The following is a 26,383-nucleotide window of genomic DNA, read 5'->3' as shown; positions in this document are numbered from 1 at the left end:
GAAGTGGAGACGCCGACCACAGGTCCCCACCCACCTCCCCGCGAGCCGAGTCGCGTCCTCTGCGCACAGCCCGCCGGCACGTGCTCACCCGAGCTGGGCAGGATGGGTCACGGCGGCCACACAAGCTCTCCAACCTTTTATTCGTACAAGGACTCAAGAGCAAATGACGCCAGTCGACACCGTGCAGCAGGACACAGCAGGCCTGGCTACCGCCCGGCCGGCGACTGTGCCGGGGCCACCCCCTCAGGCAGGTACAGCGCGGGCCCCCGGGGGGAGGTCCACATGTGGCCAAATGCTGGCGTCCGGGTGCACGGGCGGCCGCCCCCGAGCCCCTGAGAGTCCAGCGGGCCGTCACCTACGGGGAAGGAGGCCCCAGGCCCGGGCCCTGGTCTGGCACGAGCAGGGTTATGACGGGGTGGAGGTGCCCGTGGGGCTGCGCGGCCTGGTGGGGCACAGCGGGGGGCCCTGAGCAGCGTGAGAGGCAAGGCAAAGCAGTGCTAAGGGGCCTCGTCGGGCCCGGGTGCTGGTTAGGACTGCGTCTCTGGCCACGGGGGCTCAGCACCCCCCGGCCCTCGAGGGTCCCCTTGCCCGAGCCCCTCTCTGGCCGGGTCCAGCAGCAAGGGCCTGGGAGGGAGGGAGCTCCGGGGCCGGGGGGCTCGACAGCCTGAGTGAGCAGGGGCGCCCCAGGTGTGGGGAGCCCCAGCCTTCCCCAGCTCCGGGTGAACAAGTAGAACACGGGTGTGAACGTATGTACGTTTGGAAAAGCCCTTAACTGTCAAAGCGCCGCCCCCCCCCCCCCCCCGCCCCACTGCAGCCGCCGGCCAGGAGGGACCCAGGCGGGCCTCTGGTCAGCAGGGCCAGGTGTCCCCTCCAGCCCCGCCCGCGTCAGCCCGGGCTGTGGGGACGAGAGGCAGCGGCGTGGGCGGGCGGCACCTGCGCACAGCGGCCGTCACCTAGGGTGCAGGCGTGGGGCCCGCGTTTGAAGGGGGTGCCCACAGCCACACGGGGCCGGCCTGCTCTCCTGGGATGGCCAGGGTGGGCACCCCCATCCTCACACGAAGGTCCGCCAAGTGCCCTGATGCGCCAGGGCGTGACCACCGCGGCCACCTGCGCGCCCCGGGGCCCTGGCGGCTGGTCCTGGGGAGGAACGAGGTCCACCCGCGCTGGTGGGCGAGGCTGCCTTCCTGTTGGCACTCGCCCGGCGCGGAGGCCTCTGGGGCGCGGCGTCGCGGGGCCCTGGTGAGTCTGGAGGCGTCATGCATAATCTCAAGGGCCCTGCTGCACCCCGGAGGCCAGAACCCCGAGGCCCCCCCGGGATGCCGAGGCGCCGAGGGGTGGGCCTCGGTTCCCGACCGTGGAGCCTGGCAGTTCCCGCGGGAGGAGGCAGGAGAGGAAGGCACAGGCTCGCGCTCTCCAGCGGGAGCTGGGGCAGGCGCAGGCGCAGGCGGGCAGGCGGGACGTGGCCCCCGGCAGCCCCCGGGTCCCTGAAATACATGGCTTTTGGGGACATTGTTCCTGGCTGACCTGAGGGCCTCATACAAAATTAAAAGCCAGGGTGGCGGGCGGAGCCAGGCCGGGGCGGGGGTGGGGGGAGCGGCACCCCCGCCCCACCCCCGCGCAGTCACGGGGCTGGGGGGCCCCCGCCCCGCCCTGTCCTGCCCCGGGGCCTCTAGGCCGAGGAGAATTAAATATCATCTGTTCTGCGTTTTGGCAAAGTCAGTTCTTGGCCTCGGTCCCTGGGGCCTGGGGCAGTTACCGCCACGTGGGCCTGGCAGCCGAGAGGACCAGGGACAGGAGCAGCAGCGGCAGGGACGCGCAGGGCTGGGGGCAGCTGGCGGCCGACGTCTTCTGGCCCTCCCGCTCCGACAGGCCGGGGAGGGCGTGCGTCAGGGTCGTCCGCGAGCTGGAGCTCTTCTTGCTGACCCTCCGGTCACAGAGGTCGTCCGGGCAGCTGTCCCCGCTGCCCGAGCCGCTGCTGTCGTCGCCTGGGGAGGAGAGGAGGCTCCAGCAGGCTGGCCCCGCTGTGGACCCCGCGCCCCGCACCCCGCCCCGGGGGCCTCCCGTGCCAGGCGATGCCGGCCCCACCCCGAGCACAGCTGCCCGACCCGCCCGGGGCCTGCCAGGGCCGGATGCACACCCTGGGGACTGGGGTGCGTGTGGAGCGGGGTGCTCGGCGTCCACGCCTGGGCAGCGGCAGCAGCCCAGGACCGGGGAGGGTCCCTCCTCTGTGCCCGAGCCCGCCCGCCCCCGCCTCCCGGTCCCGGGGGCCCTGCCCGCACTGGCGTCCTGGAAGTCCACGTCATTGCCGCTGTAGGCGCCGCGAAGCCGGTTGGTCATGACCTTCAGCTGCATGATCTGCTGGCGGACGGTCATGTCGGGCTTGGTGATGTCCACCTCCACCTCGGGGTTGTTGATCTGATTGGCCAGGCCGTCGCCCATCACCTCTGGGAGGTACCTGGGGGCCGAGGACAGGCCCTGGGTCACCGCCCGCTCCCTGCAGAGGGGCACTTCCCCGGCATGCCTGAGACCCCCGTGGCCTTTGGGGGCCTGCCAGGAGCCCAGAGTGGGGAGCGGATGCACTGAGCGTGGTGCTTGCTGCAGGGAGCTGGGTCCTGCTGCGTGTCCGGGGTCGGGCATGGCCCTGTGCATGCAGCACCTGGTGCCACGGGCCAGGCTGGGGACCCGGGTGAGGCCACAGGGCCGGCCAGCCTGCGGTCAGCCAGGCGGCACCCACCTGCCTTTGGCCATGCCGTTCCAGCAGCGGTCATCGCTGGCGCTGCTCATGGCCATCTTCTCGCTACACAGCATGCCGGGGAGGCTGATCCAGAAGTCCTGGGCGTCGCGGAGCTGCGTCTTGGCCTCCGAGACCTGCAGGGCAGCGGTCAGGCCATGGGGCGCCCCGCTCGGCCCGCCCGCCCCGTCCACCCAGGGCCCGGTGGCTGAGGGCCGCTCACCAGCTTCTCCAGCGTGCCCGTGGGAGGCTTCTCTTGTAGCACCAGCTTGCCCTGGCGCCGCTTCTCCTCGGGTCCGGAGCCCTGAGGGTTCACCTTGGGGTTCCCACAGCCCTGGATGACCTGGGGGCAGAGCACAGGGGTCCTGGAGCGGCACGAGGCCACACGTGGATGCCCCTCCACGCCCACGGTCCCCGCCTGCCCGCACCTTGGCGGTGAGGATGTCCCTGTTGTCCTGGAGGGCGTTGATGGCTTCGGCCAGCCACAAATGCACGCCGCCGATGACGCTCTCTGCTCCGGAAGGGCCCCAGAACTTGTCGGTGATGAGCACCATGGAGTCTGGCACAAATACGAACACGCGCACGCACATTTTGTGAACACACACATTAGCCACCCGCTGTCGACACGTGGGCTCAGGCGGGGGTTGACGTGCACACTCGCGGCCCGCCAGGGGTCCGGGCGTGACGTGTCAGCTCCTACGTGCGTTGGCGTGTATCTATGTTGAACGCACGTGTACGGAAGCTTAGGCGCGTGCTGGCACGTACAGAGTTGGCCCACCGTGGGCGTGTGCGAGCTCACACGTGCTGGCTCGACTCCCATCGTGACGTGTCCACGTTACACGTATATTGATGTGGTCAGGGGCGGCCCACTACGTGCCAGCAGGCGTCCACGCCGGCGGCCCGCACAGGTGCTGCGTGTCCGCGCAGTGGGGCGCCTGCCCCGGGGGGGGCCAGGAGCCACGACCCCACGGGGCTGCATACCAGGCTCTGCTCGCCGCAGCCTCCCCATCCCTCGACCCCGGGCCCACTCCCCTCCCGCGGTCCGGCCTGGCTCTGTCCCCTCCACCCCCCCGTGGGCCCCGGGCCGCTCAGGCGCAGCTCAGTGACGGCTCACCCAGAAGATTCCTCCACTCGGCGTCGAGGTCGGCCTGGTTGGCCAAGCAACCCTTGAGCACGTTGCGGCAGTAGTCGGGGCAGGGCCGGGCGCCGGGGACCCCCAGGCAGTGGGCGCAGTAGGCCAGCTTCATGACGGCCCTGGAGCACTCAGGGCCCAGGGGCACCTGGGGAGGGAGGCAGCCTGAGCCCCGCCTTGCGGGTGTGCGCGCCCCCCACGGAGCCCCGGGGTGGGAGGGGGCAGGGGCTCTGGGCAGAGGTCAGGAGGCCGCAGCTCCGCCCCAAGCACCGTGCGCCCTCCGCCGGGCCCCAGCCCTCCTCAGGGACCCTGTCTGTCCTCAGATGGTCACGCAGGCCTCCCAGTTGTGGGGTCACTCGTCCTCATCACTGCTGCCATCGCGGCACGTGATTCCCCAGGATACGGCTGTGACTGAGCCTCCGGGGTAACGGGAGTACCCCCCTGCCACGCAGATGGGGGGACTGTGGCGGCAGCCGGAGGGAGAGGTGGCTCCCGTGGGCCCCGGCGGGGAGGTCGCCTGCTGGTCCTCAAAGACGCGGGCCCCACCCAGCCTGCTCTGGCCTCTGAGCATGTCACCCTCGGCTCCAGTCCCCCCGCCCCTGCAGTCCTCTGGGCATCTCGCCCCCCGCCCGTCTCCCTCCCCGTCCTGCGTGGGCCCTGCCCGCCGAAGATGGGACGGACGGCTGCCCCCATCAGAGCTCAGCCCTGCGGCGTGCTGTCTGCACCCCGGGGCCGCGGCAGGTTGACGGCCAGAAGGCCCCAGGGCCCAGGGGGCGGCGGGGGCGGGGGCAAGGTTGCGGGGGCATCCCGGGAGCCCGGGCCGCTGCGCGCACCTGGGCCACCTTGCGGACCACGTCGCCGGCCACGCCCAGGCCCTGCACGAAGGCTCGCGCCGCCACGAAGGCGCGGGTGGCCCGCAGGCGCAGCTCCCGCGGAGCCTCCCCGAAGGGCCGCAGCGCGTCGGCCTGCTTGCCCAGGCAGTCCAGGTAGTCGTCGGGGAGCAGCAGCTGCGGGTGCAGCTGCCTGAAGAGGCGCTCCAGCAGGCGGGCCCAGAACTCGGCCAGCGTGTCCTCCAGGTGCAGGTTGGCGCCGCGGTAGTAGAGGCGCAGCTCGGCGTACAGGTCCCGGAAGGCCTTGGCGCCCTGCGTGTACAGCTCCCCGAAGGCGCCGGGGAAGGCGTCCTGCAGCGCCCGCTCCGACTCGTTCAGCAGCTGCTGGAAGTGATCTGGGGCCCGGGGAGGTGGGCGTGAGGCCTCGGGGCCTCCTGCCCCCCCGTGAGGCCACGAGGGGGACTCGGGGCTCTTCCTGGGACCCCTGCTGCTCCGGGAGATTCGGAGCCCAGGCTGCAGAGGCTGCGAGGGCCCCAGGCGCCCCCAGGGCGCTCGAGACCTCCCCCGCCCCCGAGGCCTAAGGTGCAAAAGCCCTCCTGGGTCTCAGGGCCTCCCGCTGACATTTCTGAGCTGGGGACGGACACAGGGCGTCAGTGACCTACTGGGATCACCTGGAAGGGGGCCAGGAGGATCCTCGGAGCCGGGGGGCAGGTGCGGAACCCACCGCCTTCCTGCTCTCTCCTCCTACCCCCGAGTGTCTGGCCCCGTCTGGCCCCCTCTCTCCGTCTTTCTCTTAGATGCTCTCCCTCTGGTTCCGGAAGCCTCAGCTCTCATTGTGTCCCCCAGAAGCTGGGCTGCCTGAGGGCCTGGGGAGGATCCCCTGAGTCTTTGGGATGTGCACAGGGACCACCGGGGCGTGAAGCCTTCCAGCAGGGCAGGAACAGGTGCAGCAGACCTCTGGGGCTTTGGGGACATGCCCCTGTACCCTCTGTGCCCAGCACGGGGCCCCCGAACAGTACCCACCCCCTCTGGCAGCGAGACTGCAGTCTGTGGCCACACAGGCCCTCCACTCAGACCCGTCCCCAAGAGCTACGGCCACCCTCCCTGCGTAGGCCGCAGGACCCCGGTGGCCAGGGGGTGGGGGCTCCCCTCCATCTACCCCAGCCAAGGCCTGAGGCTGTCGCACTGGCTGGGAGCCCGGTCGTGCAACGGTGAGCCCGAGTCGGGGGCTGAGGTCACGGGCCTGTCGGCTGCAGACGCACCCTCTCCCTCCGGTTAGACTTCCGGCTCCGATCTCAGCTCAGAGGTCACTTCCCGGGGGCCCCACCCCAGCGCCCCCGCCATTCCCTGGACGTGACCGCGGTGGACGTGACTACGCCAACCCACTCTGTGCTGTCCAGGGCACTGGCTGTCTGCCTGGACCTGGTGCGAGACCGGGTGAGAGTCAGGCACTGAGGGGCGCCCCCGGCAGCTGCCCTGGAGACAGGACGGCCGCCCCCGGGGCCCCAGACTCCTGCTCCCACAGCCGGGCGGGCCCATCCTCAGGCCGCTGCCCCCATGGTGGCCAGGGCAGGGCCCGTCCCTGTCTGCCACTGACAAGGAGGCACCTCTAGAGCAAGAGGGTCCCCTCCGAGGGGCCGATGGAGGGATGGTCCTGATCTCCGCCTACGGGCCCAGCACGGGGGGACGAGGGTGCCCGCAGTTGGCTCCTGGCCCCGTGGGTCCCTACGTGGGCCTCGCCGCGGGCAGCCTCCTGCTCCTGCCTGGCCAGGGGAGGTGTCCCTGCCTGTGGTCCCCAAGCCCGGTGCCTGCTCACCATCGAAGCTCTGCAGCTGGGTGGCGAGGGTGGCCTGCAGGGCGTGGGCGCTGTCCAGGAGGGCCGTCTCCAGCTCGGCCCGGCTGCGGTTGGCCAGGTTCTCCTCCATCTCACTGGTACAGCAGGTATAGCCCTGGGGGCAGATCCGCAGGTGCTCTCCTGTGGGGAGGGGCTGTTGTGAGGAACGGGGGCGCCCTGGAGGCTGGTGGGGCCTGGGCAGGGTGGGGATGGACGGCGACGCTGGGAGGGGGCACGGCTCCGGCAGGGGGCGGGCCTGGGCAGGACACGGGGGTGGGCATAAGGCAGGGGTGTGGAGGGCTGAGCCCCAGCGCAGGGATGTTCCAGGTCAGCCCCCCTTGGCTCCTCCCAGCCCCCCCCCCCCACCAGGCAGTGAGGAGGGCCATCGGGGGGCCCTGCCCAGCAGAACTGCCCCAGGGCCCCGGGTGTGCGCAGAGGGCGGCGCTGCCAGACTCTGGGCCCCTGGGGTAAGCTCCCCGGCCTGCAGGGCGCCCCTTGCCGGGGCCCAGGCTGAGAATGGGGAGGGAGGAAGGGCCCCCCGAGGGGCATGCCAGGACACCCAGAGCCTCCTTCCCTCCATGCCAGGCCAGAGCCGCAGCTCCCAGGGAGAACGGCTGGCCCGGGTGGGGCTACCGACGAGGTGCGCCCTGCATGTGGGGGGGCAGCCTAACCCGGTCAGGACGGGGCCTGGACGCACCTCCGCGCCCTAAAGCCCTCCCCAGCCCTCCTGCTGCAGCCCCGGGCACTGGCTCCCGGGCAGCACCGCTCACAGCACCGCACCACCCACGTTTCCACCCGGGGCTGCAGACAGGTGCTGAGGCCACACAGCCCAGCGGACTCGGGGCTGCCCGCGCAGGGGGGCGGGTGCGGGACGGGAGGGAGCTCCTCCAGGAACGCACAGGTGCTGCTTTCACAACTGCGGTTCTGAGGAGGATGCTGGGATCCATTCTACAGACCGGGAAACTGAGGCCCGCAGAGACTGGGTTCCCTGTCCGGCGCACAGGACGCAGGGAGGAGCCGAGCTGCTCCCTCAGGTCCCACACCCAAGGCGCCACCTGCACGGGGGTGCCCCTCCCCCCTTCCCTGCCCCCGGGCCCCACCCCCGGCGACCCCAGTGGGAGTGGAGGCGGGTCTGCTGCGCACAGGGGCGGGTGGAGGGCTCACAGGGCCCAGCGGCCTGGGCGGAGCTCTGAGGCAGGGGAGGGTCAGAGCCTGGAGGGCACAGGCCGCCCGGGTAGACGCTGGGTGGGGGGCACGACAAAGGCCTAATTATCCTGAGGCTGAACTGGCCCAAAGGGCCCGTGGGAACCGGGGGTCAGACGGGGTGGGGTGTCTCTCCGGCCCCCGCAGGTGAGAGAGCGGAAGCCATGTGTGGGCTCCGTGCCCACCAGTGACCGGGAGGCGCGGGGCGGCCCGCAGGCCACTGCACCGGGTGGCATGTGGCGGGTGAGGGGAGGTGTGGGGGGCACGGGAGAGGGCAGAGGCAAGAAGACCAGCCTCTTCTTCCCCTTCCCAGATGTGCCTGAGGCTCCCCCAGGGCCCCAGGTGCCCGGGGCTCGGACACCTGCGCCCTGCACCTGGCCCGGGCACCACCACTGCTTCTCCCAGCGCCTGGAAGTGATGCTGGCGGGGCCGCCTGAGGGACGCTCTGATCCCCCCACTGTGGGACACGCCCGACCTCAGGGTAGACAGGCCACTGTGCCCATCTCCGGGAGGGCCTGAGGTCCGTGCGGGTGTGACAGCGGGGCTCTGAGACCTGCCCCCTGCGTGAATCGGGACTCCCAGGGCCTGCGGGGGTCGGCTGGGGTCAAGGGTCAGGGCCTGGCTCCCGGGGGCCTCATGCAGAGGAGGCACCTGCCAACATCGCTGTGCCCCTTCTCTTGGGTGGGGGCAGGTGCTTCCAGGCAGGAAGGGCTGGGCCTGAGGACACCTGCCATCCTTCTCTGCCAGGGGCCTCTGCCGACTGACGTGTGGCCCTGAACCAGCAGGAGGCAGGACACCCGCAGGATGAGGGTCCCCTCCACGGGGTCCCTGTGCACCCAACCAGGAGGAACCTGAGCTCCCTCCCCCAACACAGGCCGGGAGGGGAGAGCATCCTCTGCCTGCCGGGCTCCCAGGGGTGCTGGGGGGTGGGGTGGGAGGTGAACCGGGGGGTGTGGCCTGGGGCAGGGGGCAGGTGCCTGCCTGGAGCTTCTGCGGGGCACCCGGGGCTCTGCCGTGATGGGCACCGGGGCCAGGCTGGCCGGGCGGGCACGGGCTGCCAAAGCGTAGGTACTCGGAGGCCACGGGGGACAGCATCTGTGACCTGCTGCCCCCGAACCCTCGGGCCCGGGAGGGGAACACACCCCCGCCCCGAACCTGCCGCTCACGCAGACAGCAGACGGCCGAGCCGCGGAGGTGAGGACGAAACCCGGGGGGACACGGGGGCTCCCTGGCGCTGGCAGCAGGCCGCCACCCCCCAGCGGCCGCCCCGGGGCCCCCCGCCCCGCCCGGCCCCCTCGTCCAGCCGCCCGGAGGCCTGCGCTGTTCCGGCTGCCCCAGCACAGCCCCCGTCCCTCCCTCCCTCCTCGGACACACGGGAGTGAAGACACGGAGCCAGAGCCCGGGCGCCGGCCTGAGGCCCCGGGCGGGCTGGGCCGAGCGGCCCCCAAGGCGGCTGCGGGCAGACGCGGCGCCTCGTGCTCCCTTCCTGCCCGCCCCGGCCCGCTCGGCCTGGGTCCGCACGCCATCCGATGGCCGGGGGCGGGGGGCTGCGCGGGGCACCCCCTGCGCCCCCTGGCCGGAGCCAGCTGGGGTGGGGGCCGCCGGGCGCGACAGCGAGCTCCCAGCCCCCGGCAGCGTGGGATCCACCCCGACGGATCCCGGTACTGGCATCCCAGACCCCCCGGCCCCCAAACGCCCACCTCTCCCCTCTGCTCGGTGCCTGCAGGGGAGCGACGCCTTGCCAGGAGGGGGAATGCTCCCCCGGCACCCCGAGGCCTCCGCGGGTCCCCTCTTCCCACTGAGCCCCCCCCGCAAGCTGGCCAGCGACCACCCCTTCTTTCTCCCTGGTTTTGCCACAGCTGGCCACATCCACATCCTTCCAGAACTCTCCCTTCCTTAGCCGGTAGGACACTTCCTCCCACCGGCAATCCAGGTGTTTTGGGGGGGAAAAGGGAGGACGGCTCACTCCCACCCCAGTCCCTGCAACACCTCTCCCCCAGGCCCTGCGCCCAGAGTCCCAGATGCCCTCTGCCCCTGCTCCTCAGGTTAAATTCCCTGCCCCCACATCCTAACCCCAGCAGCAGCTGCCTCTCCTCCTGGGCGGCAGACCACATGTCTGTCCTCTCCCCTGGGGTCACCTCAGATCCCCGACTTCTCTTCACCAGCCCCAACGGTCCGGGGCTTAACATCTTTGAGGTTCCCGCCCTCCTGCCACCTGCTGAGCCTCTGCCCCCAGCTGTCCGGTCTTAGCAGCCTCCCGACAGCGTCCCCACCCAGCAGCCACCATCACCAGCACTGTCACCCCCGTGCTTTAGCCCAAGACCCCCGCCCCGGCAGTGGTCGCACCTCCAACGCCGGACACAGACCTCAAGTGTCCAGGCCCAGCCTGGCAGCCACCTGTGACTGGTGGCGCTGGAGCCCTCCCAAGGAGACTGCAGAGGGAAGATGGCGCCACGCCAAGCCCATCTCTCCAGAAGCTTCCAGGCTCACACCAGAGGATGCAGACCGTCGGCTCAACCCGTCTCCACAGCCACATCCCCGATGCTCTGCACCGACCGACCCAGCCACCCCCGAGCGCTAACTCGCTGTAGACAATCAGCCCGCGCTGGGCTGCGTGTACAGCTCCAGGCGCCAACGCCACCAGGTGAGAGGCCCAGGTCTGGAAGAGCAGGGGGGGCCGCTTGCCCACCTCCCCTGCCCTCGGTCCTGGACCTTCCGGGTCTTGCTGGTGGACTGGGGGTGGGCAGGCGCGGATGGCTGTCCCCAAGCAATCCTCTTCTCTGGACAACTGCCTCCTCCTGCCCCCGGATCCCGTGCAGCTGCAGTGGCCACAGGATCCCCCTGGCACGTCCAGCAGCTGCCCAGGGTGGGAGGCACGGAGCACAGGAAGGTCCTGGGGTGCTGTCCACACCCGCGCTCCACACCCTCCTGTCACCTCTCCCCACGGAGGCGTCTGCCCCCGACCGGCCCCGTCAGAGGATGGCCCAGGCTCCTTGCAGAGGGCTGGCCGCAGACCCACCTTGCAGAGGACGTTCCAGCCACCATCTCCTACCCGCTCCCTGCGGGCACGTCACCAGCACCCAAACCCCTCCTGCCTCCCACCCAGCCGGCCTCCCTGCCCGGGACCCGCCACCCAGAGCCCCCACCACCACTGCAGGCGAATGACGGTGTCACCAAGGAGCCCCCGCGCGCGCTGGGACCCAAAGCCGAGGGGCACCGCCGGGCGCCTCCTCCGCGGGTGGGTGCACGGGTGGGCCCGGGCCGCGAGGGGCTGCTGGCGGGCGGGGAACAAAGGCCGGGCGGGAGCGGAGCCGGAGCGGAGCCGGGGCCGGAGCTCGGTCGGAGCTGCAGGCGCGCGGGCCGGCGCTGGTGCAGTGGGCGCGGCGGGCGCCGGGGCGCGGGGGCGCGGGGGCGCGGGGGGGCGCGCGGGCGGGGCGCAGGGGAGGCGGGCGGCGATTGGCGGGGAAGGGGCTGCCGCAGTGGGCGCGGCAGCGCGGGGAGGGGAGGCGGCGGCGGGATCGCGGGGGCTGCGGCAGCCCGAGGGGAGGGGAGGGGAGGGGAGGGGAGGGGAGGGGGGCTGCGGCGGGGCGGGGAGCGGCGGGCGGCCGCGGGGATGCGGGGATGCGGGGATGCGGGCGGCGCGCGGGGAAGGGCGCGGGCGTGGGCGGTGCGGGGCGCGCGGCGGGGATGGGGAGCGCACGGGCCTGGCGAGGGCGCAGCGGCCGGCGGGGGCTGGGGGCGCCCGGGGCGCGGAGGGCAGGGCCCGGGGGTGGGAGGGCTCGAGCGGAAGCCTGGCGGGAGCCGGGGCTGCGGAGGCGGAGGCGAGGCGGAGGCGGGGCGGAGGCGGGGGCGCTCCGGGCGGCGCGCACTCGGGCCGGGCGCTGCGGGGCGGGAGCCGGGGAGGAGCTGCGCTGGCGCGCACGGCGAGGGCGCGGCTCCCGGCGCCCGGCTCCGGCTCGCGGCTCTGCTCCTGCGCGCGGACGCGCCTCCCCGGCCCGGGAACCGCGCCCCCAGCCCGGCCCCTCCCGGAGCGGCTCCCCATCTGCGCCCGGGCCCTCCCAGGATGTTGACGGGGTCGGGGTGCGCAGGCCCAGGTTCCCCCCGGGGACCCCTGGACGCAGAGCCACCACCAGGGAGCCCACAGGCCCAAGCCCAGCCTCTGACCTCCGCGACCTGGGCCTCCCCCTGGGGCACAGCGAGCGACCTGACCCCTCAGGCCCTGCGCCCAGCCCGTTCCCCCCCCCCCACCGTCCCACACTGTGCCTCACCCTTCCCTCCCACGGCACCAATAGCCCCTACTCCCTGGAGCCCTGGGCCTGGCCTCGCCTCCAGCTGGCCGCCACCCCACGGGACACCACCACCCTCACCGCTCGGGCCACCCGCCCTCAGCCAGCCTGCACACGGAGAGCCTGGCCCGGCGGGCCGCTGTCCACCCAGACCCCAGAAGTGGCGGCTTCACAGCTAAGCCCTGGTTCCCGCTCGGAACCTCCCAGTGGGCGCCAGGCTTGGGGAGGGTTGGTGAGGCAGTGGGGCCCTCGCCCCGGCCTCCCCAGGGCTGCTTCAAGGTTCACAGCTCCTGCCATGGCCTCAGAATGAATCGGGACGAAGGGGTTTGTGCCACCTGTGACCTCAGGTCTTGGCTCTCCTGGGGCCCAGGGCCGAGTGCCCCCTGGAGCCTCACCCCTCCGGCCAAGGCTGGGCCTGAAACGCTGCCATGGGCACGTGCACACGCCAGTCCCCGCTGGGAGCTGGGCGGCGGTGGCTCCGCACAGCCCTGCTATCCCGCCGGAGTGCCCGCCCTCCCCTGGGGCCCGGGGCAGCCGGGGGCGCCCTGTGACAAGTCCGCAGGGAACGACACGGAACAGCAGAGGGGCGGCTGCAGCGCCGAGAGCCTCTCGGATGTGTCCCCCGTGGATACCCTGCAGACGCCTTGAATGCCCCACAGGCGGAGGTGGCACAGACTCCTCTGGGCGGGGACACCGAGCAGACCCTCCAGCGGACGGCCTGTGGGCACACGGCGACCTGGGCCTGCTCTCAGCTCAGGCCCCATAAATACGGGGGCTGCCAAGACGGCCGGGGAGGGGCAGGGGGCTTGGCCGATCCCCTCGGACCCAGCCACTGCCCACGAAGCCTGGTAGCCACGTCCACAGGCACGGCCAGCCTCGGCCTGGCATCCCAGCCCGTCGCTCCCGGGCACCTTGTGACCTGCCATTGCCCTAACTCTGGATGTCGGCTCCTCCCCCTGCCCGGCCCTCTCAATGCCCCCCTCAGCCTTCCCTCCAGGAAGCCTCCCCAGGTCCCTCGGGGCCACAGCACCTGCTCAGTACCGGGACCCCCCCCCCTCCGCCGCCAGGGCCTTCCCCAAGTCCCAACTGGCCACCCTCCCTGGCAGCAGGAGGGCCACTCCACGTGCTGCTGGGAGCCCCCACCTCCCTTCTCTTGCCCCCCTGCCCAGCACCCAGGCCAGACCTGGGTCAATAAACAAATGCGTACGAAGAAACTGCACAGAGACTCTTTGTCCGTGGTGGCATCCAAGGCTGACCACGGCGGCCCCAGCGTGGCAGCTCCAGACCTCCGTGACCTGACCCCTCCCCAGAGGCAGCAGGAGGGCCAGTGGCACGCGGGTGCCACGGGGGGCGGTTCTCGGGGTGCGTTTGCTCCCCACAAGGGCTCCCTTGTTCGTCCGGAGAGCCCGGCACCTCGCAGGAGATGGAGGAGCCGCTGCGTGCTGTGCAGGGTGTCAGGATCAGCCCCCTCTTTCCCACCTGGGGCGATGCCCGGCCCTCGGGGGGGGGGGCCCCCCACCGTGCCGCTGAGCACTGTTGGCCTCCCCCAGCTCTCCAGCCGCAAGACCTCCCCTGATCCCAGGCCCAGGGGACTCCTCCCAGGCGGGCGGAGCTGAGGCAGGAGCGGGCTCGCTCTGCAGAACGGCCTGTGCCTGGGGGGTCCTGGGGGGTCCGGTCTCCTCCCTGTGACTGGGAGGCTGCCAGCACCTCCGCCCGCCCCTGCCCTCTCGCCACCCCAGCGAGGGGCTGCACGTACAGACACAGGTACATTTAGAATTTTAGATAAACTGCCTAATTTTTAAGTGTATAAGGATCTGGCCCCAAAGACCTGAACGCAGGGACTCGAACAGACCCTGCACAGTCCCGTTGAGAGCTGCGTCCCCACGACGGCCAAAGGGTAGAAAAACCCGAGTGTGCGTGTGTGGGGGGCCGGGTGGCGCTCACGACGTGGCGCGTCCATGAGACGGGACCCGGCGTGGCCCTCACGGCGCACACGAACCCCGACCTTGGAAGGTTACGCCGGTGACGGTGGCCGGACCCGGCACAGCAAACCCCGCTCGCCTCTGCTTATGTGGGGTCCCCACAGCGGGCAGGGACGGCAGCGGGGCAGGCGCAGGGGCGGGGGCACGGTTTCAGTTGGGGGACGTGGGACGGCTCCGCTCTGACGGCGCTGGTGGCCGTGGGGTGCACTGACGGCCCTCGGCCCGGAAGGAAGTGGCTAAGGTGAGGACTCTTCACGCATATTTTAGCACCAAAAAAGCAAGCACTCCGCCCCCCCCAAACCTGCAACACCCTCACACTCAATCCGGGGGACACACCTTCCCCAAGATTTATCATTTGCTTCAAATCATTCGGGACAGAACCGCACGGTAAGATCGTAAGTGACCCGGACGCCAGTGTAACCGGAGAACCCACAGTTCCACCTGCGGACCCCGGCAGGCCTTACACGGGGTGGGGCCTCCCTGCACGTCCCCCGCGGGGGTCCTCAGACCCACAACCCCAATGTCCTCAGAGAAGGCAGGACCTAGTATCTCCACCAACAAGAAGGAACGCTGGTCCCCATCTGCCGATGGGGAAACTGAGGCCGGGAGACGTTACGTGACATGCTCGACGTCTCGGACCTGCTGCCGGATGCCGCGGGCCCATGTGCCCCTTGCCCTCACGGAGGTGGAGGAAACGGCAGCTTGGGAGTCCCAGGTAGGTCAGGGGGCCTCTCCCGGGGCACTTGCCAGAGCCAGGCCGGGCCAGCGCTGCTGGGGGGGGGGGACGCCTGCGAGGACGCTCCTGCCAGGAGCACGAACCCACCACCGGAGACGCCCCATCAGCCCTGCTGAGCACACATGGGGCTCCCGGACCTGGGCCAGGCGGCCTCAGCGTTTGCCCGCCGGCTCGGCTCCCCAGAGGTGCAACCTCGACCTCGTGCGGGTCCTGGGAGCAGGGGGATGTTGGGGGGCGTCCTATGCCCCGGCTCCTCCAGCTCAGTTTCTCAGGGACGCTCCAGCTGCAGGCATCAGCGAAGGGCCAGGCCCCTCTAGACACGGGGACACCTGCTCCCCAGGTGCCCAGTGCCCCGGCCCCTGCCCCTGCCCCAGCCAGTGGGCGGATGGCACTGACCACAGCTCTGCACACGGGCGGGATGGCCCTGCCCAGGGAGTCCCGGAGCGGACGGCCGAGGGGACGGGCCAGCTCCACCTCAGAGGGGGGCCGCAGGGATGCTGGTAAGGGCCCCGCGCCCCCCGTGAGGAGAGGCCCCCCAGTGCAGGCCGCCAGACTGCAGGTGGACGGTGTGCGGGGTCCTGCCCCCACCATCTCCTACCCCCTGCAACCTCTACACGGGGTCCGTGCTGCCCTCTGCAGCCTCCCCACCCATGGGTCTCTGCACAAAACCAGCTGCCCCCTGCCGAGCCCCCCCAGTCACGGGCTGTCCTCCGGGATGACCCCTCACCGGCTCTCCCCGCAGGGCTCATTACCCACGAGCAGGGCAGGCCAGGCAGGGAGCTGAGCCCCCCTCCCCCCAGGGTGTGAAGGAAGCGGCAGTGGGTCCTGACCAAGGCCAGCGTCCTCCTCTCCGTCCCGGGTCCTCACTCCCCGCCGGGCCTCCTCCCCCATGGCCCCCTCCGGAAGCCTGGACTTGGCGACAGAAGGCCTGTCCCCGTGGTGGGCGCCCGCAGCACGGCCCGGGTGGGCACACGGGTGCACTGACCCCACCAGGCCCCTCGCAGCGGGCCCTGCCTCCAGCCCGTTACAGACAGCGCCCCACGGCGCAGAGGGTGACTCACCGGCTCGGGGTCCCCCCGTAAGTGACTGCGGAGCCGGCCCTCGATCCCCAGCGGGCCGGGTGTTGGGCTTTCCTAACGTGATGGCCACCGAGGATGGGCACTGGGTTCAAGGGACAGCGGCCCTGGGCCGGGGGAGGGGCCTTGCCTGTCAGGCCAGCAGGCCGCCCCTGCAGGGCCCGGGTCCCTGCGCCCCCCTCCTTCCGGCAGCCCCTCCCCTCGTGGCCTTCCTGCCGTCCTCCCCCCACCCCCCCAGGCCGCCAGCACCGAATGTCCGGGACCTCTGCCGTCAAGTCTCAGTCCCAGAGAAAGTGGGGCCGGGGCACAGCCCGGGGCAGGGGTCCCGGGTACCCCACGCGGGGAGGGGTCTCGGCTCTGCAGCCCGGGCTCAGGGCCGCGACTGTGAACCTCATGCAGTGTCTGAACTCACACGCCGCCTGACTCCCGACTCACGAAACACCACGCGTGGGTGCGGCCCACAAAGCCACAGCTCGCACGAGGCTGGGACCCTCGGCCCGCGCCAGCCGTCTCCCCGCAGGGACCCAGACCCTGGCGAGCAGCAGGGGCTCAGCTCCCCAGGCCGCGTGGACGGACCCAGGTCTGGGCAACCCCGTCGCCCGCAGCTGCCCGCCCCCCCGCGCCCAGCCCCTGCAGGCCCTCCTGGGGCACACGCTGCCCATCCTCCTCCCGGCGCCCCGTGCCCGGGCACTGAGCCTGCCGGCCCCTCCTCGGGGTGTCTAGGGAGTCGAGGGTCACGCAGAGGACCACGAAGGACGCCAGGTGAAGCGTGACGGTTCGCAGACAAGGAGAGAAATCTGCGGCGTGGGGACGTCCACCACCCCATTATCTCCAGGTTGCGATGCGCCCCACAGGTATTCGGAGCCGCACCTGCCGCAGGTGTAACGCGTCCCGGGTGCAGCAGCAGCTCCCACGGGCGCCCGCGTGCCGGACACTGGGAACCCATCGTGGCCGCGTTCGCAGCCCCAGAACATGCCACACGTTGGCAGGAGGTGGGCACGACCACAGGCGTCCTCTCCTCCTCGGCCGCGGTCGCCTTTCCCTGGGCCTCCCCGCACCCGTGGCCAACGCCAGCCGTGGGCGACCTGCCCTCCCGCCGGGGTCCGTGCACCACTAGGCGCTCCTTCCAGAGCCGCCCCCCGCCCCCCACAAGGCTGCGGGGCCGCAGAGCCGACGGTGCGCCCTCCCCTGTGCCCCGCAAGCCCCCCCGGCCTCGCCCAGAGCCCGGCATCAAGCACTTCCCGAGAGGAGCTCCTGGCGTTCCCGGAAGCCGCCTCCTAGCTGCCCAGGGCGTCCCGCTCCTCACAGGGTCCCTGGCCACCCCAGCACGCCCCAGGGTAACTGCTCCTGGTTGGAACAGCCCCGATCTAGGCCCGCGGCTCTAGCTGCGCGTGTCTGAGCTGCGGCGGCCCCCCCGGCCCCCCGGATGCACCGTGACAGCGAGGTGCCCGTCCCCGGGTCCCTCGTCTGCAGTGTCGGGAGTGTCGAGGCCCCACGTGGCCCCGCCTGGCGCCGGGCACTGAGGACACGCGCGGACGGCCACACGCAGGCTCAGGAGGCGGGTGCCCAGCGCTGGGGACGTTGCCTACAGGTCGATGCTCAGGCCTCCGACCTGCGCCGATTCGGGTGCTGACGGGGAGGGAGCCCGGGGGGGCGCCCCGCGCAGGGCCCGGCTGCCCACAGGGAGGGAGTCACACTGGCCCGTCCCCCCGGCGTTGGCAGCACCGCCGCCGTCCCAGGAGGAGCAGCCGGGGTGCAGACGAGGCTCAGTCTCGGCCAGTGGCCTGCCGGGTGTGGGACGGTCTGGAGGCCCCGAGCTTCTCACCAGCCCCTGACCCTCTGGGAGGCTGAGCCCACGGCTCCTCCCCTCCGTGTTCCAGGGAGTGGGAGAGGTGAGCACATGGTGGGGACGGATGGAAGGGGGAGGGCCTCGCCCCCCGGGACAGCCTTCTGCATCCCTCACAGGCTCGGCACCACCAGCGCTGACCTCGGGAGGCCCTGCTGCCGTCCGCGCTCACGAGGGCCGTCACGGGGCCTCACGTGGCCTGCGGGCTCCCCGGCCCCTGCCAGCTGGAACCCCTCAGCCTTGGGGCCTCGGCCCCCGGCTCTGTCCTCGGCTGAGCAGAGCCTCGCACCGCGTCCTACGGGACAGCGCCCGTGCCCCCCATCGAGGCAGGTGCGCATGGCCTGCCCCATCCCCGCTCCGCCCAGGGCACCCCTCTCAGGTACCCAGCACCCACGCCGGACAGCACTTGGGGGACAGGACTCGGGGACCCCTTTCTGGGGTGCAGTTTTCTCACCCACACACGAAGCCCTCCGGCCGCCCTGCAGACACCCCTGGAAGGACGGTGCGTCAGCAGGTGGGAAGGACGGCCCAGCAGGTGGGAAGGACGGCCCAGCCGGGCTCCAGCTCCAGCCCGCTTCCTCCGGCCTGGTCCTCAGGTCCACTGCGGGTGCCCGGGCGCACTCACAGCACCCCCAGGCCCCCCGGCCCTCGCCCTGCACCACTCCACGGTGCGAGTCTGGTTTGTCCTCCCACCCTCAGCCCCCACCCGGGGGTCCGCAACACCCTGGTGCCTCCTGCGAGATGCAGCGGGGAGGCGGGGTCTGGCAGGCTCTGGGCCCCTGGGGGCGCCGAGGTCGGGGCAGATGGCAAGGGAGCAGCATTGACGGAGCCCCACGGGGCCGCCCTGTCACCCGGCCAAGCCTCCGGAACCCAGGGAGCACCTCGCACAAATGAGCAGCGCCTCCTCAGCGGGGCCTCCGTGCCAGGAGCCAGCTGTGCGTCCTGGGCCTCCTCTCCAAGCCCAGTGCCGCTTCCGGGCTCCCCGACCCCTCCCTCCCCCCGAAATTCCACCCGGGGGCTCGGCGCCTGCCAGGGTGGGGCTTCCGCTTGCAGGGAACCCTGAGCCCGTCCACGGAACAGCGGCGTCACTGAGTCACGACCACATCAGCCAGGCCCCCTGACCCCACGGGCCCTTCAGGCCGGCCCCCTCAGTGCCCACCGGGCCCCAGGTGCTGGCAGGTCAGCAGCGAGCAGGCGCTGGGCGCTGCAGCCCTGGCCTCCCACCCTGACCAGGAAAAGTCGAGGGTCATGGGGTCCGGAGACGAGAAAGACCCAGCGGCAGCCGGGCCCGGGCCTGCGGTCCCTAAGCCCACCCACACCAGGGATGAGCCCCGAGAAGCCTGCGGGGGGCGGGCGAGGAGCGGGCCAGGCTGCGGGGCTGTCGTGGGCCGGCTCCCGCTCCTCCCTGCTGGGCCCCTGAGCCTGCGCCAGACGTCGGGGGGCGCCACGGTCACGGAACAGCCAGCGCCCAGGTCGCCGTCGCCAGACGGAGAGCGCCCAAGAGCCCGGAGCAGACGGGCCGGGCCACCTGCTGCCACGGGCCAGACGGCGGCCCTGACCCACGAGCCGCAGGCCTAACCCCCAGGGGACTCTGCGGACGGCACTGGGGAAGGCCGGGTCCCACGGAGCTGGGTGGGCCCCTGACGAGGAGGAGAACCCACGCGAAGACGCAGAGACAGAGGACGCCCGGGGCGGGCAGCAGCCGGAGGCGTGGGGAGGCCCGGGGCACACTCTGCTCGGCCCACACCGGAACCCCGAGCTTCCAGACGAGAACCTTCTGGTGTATGCGCGGCCCGGGCCTGCCGTGGGGACGCTGGTGCCCTCCCGACCCCCGGCACCCGGCCAGGCCTGGCCCGAGGGAGGTGCCTGGAGTCACGTACCCCTGAGGCCTGCCCGGGCTTGGGGGGAGCCCCGGAGCGTGGGTGGCTGGGGGATGCCCGGGGACGCGGGGCGGCACGGCCACGGCCCCAGGGAGGCGGGTGACCCACCCCCATGCTGTGGGTGGGCATAGGGAGACCTACTTGGTGGGAGGGGGTGTGTGTGCCAGGAAGGCGAGCCAGCCAGGAGCTAGGGGGTGACCCCGAGGCCAGGGGCAGAGGAGGGGATGGGGCTGAGCTGGCCCCGCAGGGCTCCTAGACCCCCCCACGGGATTCCTGCGGGGAGAGCCCGCGTGCGCCCCACCGCAGCCTCCCCAGCACCACAGCCCAGGCCCTGCGCCCCCTTGCAGAGGACACAGGGGAGGCCGTGCCCGCCCTGGCTCACACCTGCCTGCCGCGGCTTCCCACCTGGGAAGGTGGTGGGGTACAGCCTGGGGCGGGAGGAAGCACCCCCCGCCCCCGCCCCCCGGAGACTTCCGGCAGCTCGGGGCCCCTGCCCAGGCCTGTTCACAAACTCGGCAGGAAAGGCTGCCAGCCGCCGCGGCAGCCAGGAGCGGCTTCTAGGGTGGGTGGCCTCGGGCTGCAGCCCTCCCGCCCTCAGCCTGGCTCTTCTCCCAAACGTGGGCACGGCCTGACCCCCCGGCTGTGCCGACGGCTGGGCGTGAGCCGGGGGGCGCCCGGCGAGGGGGGCTGGACGGGGCCGCGGGGTCCGGTGAAATCACGCAGCGCCGAGCCGGGCCCGGGAGAGGAGCCCGTCCTCCTGATGCCTGGGCATGTCCAGGCCCGGGGAAGGCGGAGGCTCGCCCCACGGCCCTCCCGGCTCGCGGCGGCCTGGGGGAGTCCCTCTCCTGGCTGCAGCCAGGCTCACACCCGTGCCTGTGGGCGTGGATGTCCTTGCACGAGCGTGGGCACCCACACCGCAACCGTGCTCTGCTGCTGGCTCTGAAGCCCAGCCCGCTGCCCGGCCCGTGTGTCCCAGGCCCCTCCCCGGAGGCCCGTGTGACCCCGAAGGCCTGTCAACCTCCGGCGTCCGCGGTTCCTTAACTGGCGCCAGCCCGGAGCCCGATGGACATCCCCCGCCGCCCAGGCTCACTCGCCCCTGATTTGTCCGTGGGTCCCGGGGGACGGGGCCGGCGTGGCGCTGCCGCGGACCTGCTGGCCAGCGACGCACAGCCGGGCCGTCCCGCGTACGCCCGGGGCCACCTGACCCAGGCCCCGAGGCCCGAGGAGCTGGCCTCCACCGACGGGAATCGGGACGAGGCGGAGGACGAGGCCCAGCTACCGGAGGGCTGATTCACCCAGAGCGCAGCCCCGATGGAGGCCGGGAGGCCGGATCAGAGGCCGCGGGGGGTGCCCGTCAGCACGTGTTCCGAGCGGGGCGCAGAGACGGAGCCGGGCCCCGAGAGGCAGCAGGAGGAGGCAGCGGGGGTCTCCCAGGGCCTGGGCCTCCAGGACACTCACGGCCCAGGACTGGGCGGCGGCGAACGGCACAGGCTTTGGGGTCAACAGGGGGCTAGGTGGCGTCCCGGGGCGTCCTCCTCGTCAGTCAGGTCCACGAAGACCTTCTCTCGTCTGACCCCACAGGCAGATGTGCGGTGAGTGTGGGTCAGAACGAGGCCTGTCAAGAGCCGGACGCCACTGACCGACGGGTCTGCACGGCCTGCAAAGACCTCAGGGCAGGGCCAAGGGGGGTTACCCGTGGGGCCAGCCGCACAGTGCGTGGGGCCAGCGCCCCTCCTGGGGACCTTCGGGGGCTTGTGACTAGTCCCCTTGGGGCGTGCGAGGAAGCAGAGGCACAGAGAGGCCAAGTGCGGCGGGCGGCTTGCACAGCAGGACTGTCACGTGAACCAAGGCCCAGGGAGGAGGCCCCTCGTCTCGCAGGAGCGTGGCAACGTGTCCAGCAAGGTGCTCAGACCGTTGCATCATGCAGGTGGCCCCGTCAAATCCTGGCTCCCCTGGGCTTCCCCCCGCCTCAAAGCCGGGGATGATGAAACCACAGGTCCTCGAGCGGCGGGGGGACAGAGCAGCGGTGCGGTTGGGGGCCGAGGACCGCCTGGGGACCCGAGCCGGGCACACGGGGTGCTTCCTGCTTCTGAACAGGACGGGGTACACAGAACTTCGTGGTCTGGGACCAGGCCACGTGCCCGGTGGCTTGTGAGAGCCCCGCAGACCACAGCCCCAGACAGAGTCCAGGTGGGTTCCTTTGGGTGAAGCCAGGATGGCCCTTTCTGGGACCCTCCCCCAGACCCCACCCCACCTGAGGTCAGAGCCAGTGCACCCAGAGGTGGTCCCTGCTGTGGGGTCCACGGGACCCTGGGACCCACTCTTGCTGGCAGGTAGGCCTCAGCCCCAGGGCAGAAGGGCAGCCAAGCGGTTCTCACGGCACCAAGCCCCGGGGCTGGACCTCTAGACCCCTCCTCTGTCCAGGCCTTCCTCCTCCCCCCATGCTGACCCTGCGTGGCCCGGCAGAGCGTGGTACCTGCGTGGGTCCCCAGCTGCTCACTGAGACCCTCCCTGGCGCCGGTCACTGCACCAGCCCCCGTGGCTACAGCAGAGAAGCCTGCGGCCAGGGGTGGTCCCCGTCCCCAGCGCCCCCGCGGAGGGTCAGAGCCGTATGAGGCCGGTCACTGAGTGTCGGGAGGCCGGGCTGGGGCTGAGGAGGCGTCTGGAAACCAGGAGCAAGCTGGCGGGCGGGGTGCCAGTGGGCGTGTGATTCAGCAGGGGCCCTGCGCTTGCCCGGCGCCCGGCACAGGGACCCCGGTGACCCTCACTTTCTCTGAAGCACGGGCGCCCGAGGGAGGGAGCCCCCCGGCCTTTGGCTGCTGCCCCCCAGGCCTGCTTGCTGCTCCCTCACCTGTACAACGACAGCCGTCAGCACCAAGTGCCAGGCACGGCCGTCCAAGGAAACCACACGGGCTCTCGGACGGGAGCCCCAGGCACCCTGACGCCCCACTCACACGCCCACCGTCGCTTCTGGTCCCCGGACGGACACAGGCTGTAAGCACCGCCCGCAGAGCCAACGCCACCTCCTCGCCTCCCGGCGGCTCCTCGGGGCCTGGGCCAGCTGAGTCAGCGGGGGTTGGCACCAGGGGGGTGACCCCAGGCCCCACGCGGGAGGAGTTGGGGGGGCAGGCCCCTGGGAGAGGAGACCCAGGCGGGGCTCCCCGGAGGCGCGTGCCGCACGGGGCCAGCAGAGGGCGCCTGGCCCACGGACGCGGGGCCCAGTTGCAACAGGAGGGGACTCGGGCTTGCTGCTGCCCCGCGAGGTCACCCTGTATCCTCTGCTCCACGTGGCGCTGGCACTCATCTCGGCGCCTGGGCCCCGGGGGGGCTCTGGAGCTCCAGGCCCACGGGGGCTCTGGCCACAGGAGTCGGGGAGAGTAGCTCCTGGGATGGAGGAGCCCTGGGGCTCGGGGAGAGGGGGCGCAGGCAGGGAGGGCGGTAGCCCTGCGGGGGGCACAGTCCCTGGCCTTCCAGGTCCCGAGGAGGGCGGCAGCCGAGGCCCCGGCCAGTACGATGCTGGGACAGCTGCTGGGTGACCTACTCCCCCAGCTGCACACGCAGCACCCCATCTCTACCCGTCACACTCAGACCACCATGCACTCTGACGGGGCCCCTAATCCACTGCACCCCACCCCAATGTGGACGAGACCCAGCTCCCAGCTCAGCCTCCCCCCGCGCCCTGTTTGCCCCACTCTCTCCCAGCCCTTGGCAGCTGCCCAGACGCTGCCACCCTGCTGCCACCCTGCTCTCGGCCTAGCCAGGACAGAGGCCTGTGGACTCGAGTAAGTTCAGGATGGTCGGTAAAGACCCAGCGGCCAAGTGGGAGTGGATACAAGAAGGAGACGCACGGGGGAAGGCTTCCACCCGAGATCCGGGGCTGGGCGGGGGGCAGCTGGGGCAGGGCCCAGCGAGAAGGCCAGGGACACCCAGGAGAAAGTTCCTGTGCCCGTGTGGGAGCGGAGCACACACCAAGCTGTGCACAAGGCCCCGTGCTGGCCCCGGCGCCCAGCATGCCCACCAGGCTGTCCCGGCAGAGAGGCGGTCCTACACAGGAACTCTCAGCGGAACGAGACACAGAAGGGCTGCTTGGGGTCCTCCGGAGGGGGCCTCTCCTGAACCCTGGGGGGGGCGGGTAGTTCAAAGATCTCTCAAGGCAGCCCTCAGGGTGCCCCACCTTCCGGAGCCTGGGCCAGGACCAGGCTGGCTTCCTCCCCCTCCCCAGCAAGGCGTGGTCAGGGACCCCACGGGGTCTGTAGCCGGGTCACCCCCGGCCCCCCTGCACCCCCTGCCCCCGGCCGCGGGTCTCCATCCCAGCAGAGCAGAGCAGAGCCCTTCCCTGCAGCTTCCCCCTACTTGGGGAGCCACCTCTCCCTGGAGGAATCTGGCTCTGCTCTTGTCCACCGCGCCCGGGCACCCGCGCCTTCCCACTGCGAGGAGCCGGGGGGTCTGGGTGGTCCCTGGGACGCTGCATCCACCCCCCACCCGCACACCCGCACACAGGCTGGCGGCAAAGCTCCTCCGAGGCCTGCAGGGAGGGGGCGGGCGGGCCCGCGGGCAGCTGCAGGGCTGAGGATGCCTGGGAGGGTCGACGCTCGTACAAAGAAAAGACGCGGCCCCTGGGCGGGATCCAAGGCGCGACCACCTGCAGCTCGACTCCCCGCCGGAGGCAGCGCGAGGGCCAGGCCGGCGGCGCGCACAAGTTCCGCGGGCAGGAGCGCGGGGCCGAGGTCGCGGCGCCCCCGCCCCCGCGCGCAGCTCGCGCCGCACCCCGCGGGGGCCCCGCGCCGCCCAGGACCCGGGGCGGGGGGGGGGCCCGGCTGCGCGCACGCGGGCTGCCGTCGCCGGGGCCCCGCGGGAAGCCTCGGGCCGGGCCGGGGCGGCTCCCCGAGAGGCCCGAGGGCCGCCTGGGGGGGTCGGGGGCGCCGCCTCCCTCCGGGTCCCCGCGGGGGCAGGGGCGGGGGGGCGCGGGGCGCGGGGGCGCGGGGTGCAGGGCGCGGGGCGCAGGGTCCAGGGCGCAGGGGGCGCCGCGCCCTCACTCACCCGAGATCTCCGCCTGGGGCACGTCGCTCAGGCTGAAGCCCTTGGCGCCGTAGACCTGGCGGACTTCGCTGCAGCTGCGGCCCTTGCTGGCGGGGTCCCCGCGGGCGCAGGCGGCCAGCGCGGCGGCCGCGCACAGCAGCCACCAGCCTCGGGCCCGCGGCTCCATGGCGGGGCCGCCCGCCCGCGCGCCGCCCTCGGATCCCGCCCGGGGCCGCGCAGCCCCCGCCCGCGAAGGGCAGAGCCAAGGTCCCGGCGCGGCCCGCGGCCCAGGAGCCGCCACAACAAAAGCCGGCGGCGGCGCGGGGCGCGGGGCGCGGGGCGCGGGGCGCGGGGCGCGAGGTCCGGCCGCTCGGTCGGCGGCACACGGCGCGGCGGGGCGAGCGCGCAGTCCCGGCTCGGCGCCTCCCCTGCCGGGGCCCGGCCCCTCGCGGCCGGAGGGGGCGGGGCGGGGCGCGCAGGGGCGGGGCGGGGCGGGGCGGGGCGGGGCGGGGCGCGCAGGGGCGGGGCGCGGCGGGCGAGCTGCAGCCGGGCCGGGCCGCCCGGGGGGGGGGGGGGGGCGGGACTGCGCGGAGGGGGCGGCGCGGGCCGGGCCGGGGTCCCCGGGGACGCGCCCCCCACGCCCAGGGCCCGGGGCGGCGGCTGCACCTGAGGGGGCGGGGCGGGGGCGGGGAGCCGAGGCAGGGCTTCCCCCGCCGGACGTGACGTCACGCGCGCCGCGCGCCTATCAGGGGCTCCCCCGGCCCGGCCCCGCCCCCGGCCCCGCCCCGGCCCCGCCCCGGCCCCGCCCCCGGCCTCCCCGCACCCTGGCAGCGCGCCCCGCCCGCCGCTCCCGCAGCGCCGCCTCCCCCGCGCCCCCTCCCCGCGCCCTGGGTGCGCCCCGGGCGCCCCTCCCGCGGCTCCGGCTCGCACCTGACGCTCACTCTGACGCCGCAGCCGAGCGGGGACCCCGGGCCCCACCTTTCCCGCCCGGGACGAGGCCCCGACCACTTGGTGGTTGCCGCCGGCCAGCGGGCCCGGGTCCCCTCCGCGGGGAGACACAAGTGCGACCGACGTGGGCCGTGTCTGCCCGCTCGGGTCGCGGGGCGGGGCGGGCCGCCCTGGGAGGGGATGAGGCCGGGGCCAGCGACAGGTCAGGGAGCGGGGGAGGCCGGGTGCAGGCCCGAGGGCCGGGGGCCCCGCGGAGGCAGGGGGCAGTGGGGACGCGGTCGGGGCGGGGGTGAGGAGCTGAGGCCGCGTCTTCTCTGCTCCTCTCCTCCCCAGCCTTCCCCAGCCGTGCACCCCCGCCCTGGCCTCCTGCCGCCCCCCCCTGCCATGTGGGCTAAGGCCGCAGAGACCGCCAGGCCGCCAGGCCAGATGCCTCGCTGGCACAAATGGAGCAACGCAATAAGTGGGCACCCCCGGTGGAGGACCCAGAGATGCCCGCTGCGTGGCACGGGGCACCCGGCCTCACCTCCTGCCAGGAGCAGCCCCCCACCCCGGTGCTCCCCACACACATCAGCGGTGTGGGCCGCGTGCAGGGAGGGGGCTCCGGCCCTCCGCAGCCCCAGGAGGGGCCTGGGGTCTCCTGCCTGCCTCCCGCGCAGGCTGCTCCCTTCACCCAGAGACACTGAGTCATTGTATGGAGGCTGTGGGGACCCAACCCAGGGTACAGACCTCCTGCCCTCCCCACGCACCTGCTGCCTCATCGTGTCAGTGACTCACAGACCCCTGTAGAGCGCGTGCGTGTGCGAGCTTACACACACACACACACACACACGCGCACACGGGCCTGCTCCTTCTTGCCTAGGCCTGGCTCAGCCACCTGGAC

General features: G+C 72.7%; 1 protein-coding gene across 2 annotated transcripts; it reads right to left on the bottom strand.

The window, feature by feature from the left end:
- Nucleotides 1-121: 121 nt before the first annotated feature.
- Nucleotides 122-26,383, bottom strand: GPC1 (glypican 1). Of its 2 annotated transcripts, none has more exons than XM_072796969.1 (9): nucleotides 26,250-26,383; nucleotides 6,510-6,668; nucleotides 4,697-5,088; nucleotides 3,846-4,011; nucleotides 3,160-3,290; nucleotides 2,955-3,074; nucleotides 2,735-2,868; nucleotides 2,280-2,455; nucleotides 122-1,985 (listed from the first exon to the last, which is right to left on the bottom strand). In XM_072796969.1, exons 2-9 carry the CDS (start codon nucleotides 6,616-6,618, stop codon nucleotides 1,753-1,755), a joined length of 1,461 nt encoding a protein of 486 aa, XP_072653070.1. In that variant the 5' UTR covers nucleotides 6,619-6,668; nucleotides 26,250-26,383; the 3' UTR covers nucleotides 122-1,752. The 2 variants fall into 2 exon arrangements, with proteins under 2 accessions (XP_072653070.1, XP_072653069.1); XM_072796968.1 differs by lacking the exon at nucleotides 26,250-26,383 and adding an exon at nucleotides 24,577-24,750.

Source organism: Canis lupus, chromosome 24, assembly GCF_048164855.1.
Source record: "Canis lupus baileyi chromosome 24, mCanLup2.hap1, whole genome shotgun sequence".
NCBI lineage: Eukaryota > Metazoa > Chordata > Mammalia > Carnivora > Canidae > Canis > Canis lupus.
The sequence above is the reverse complement of the archived record's forward strand: the minus strand, read 5'-3'. Positions and strand labels throughout refer to the sequence as shown.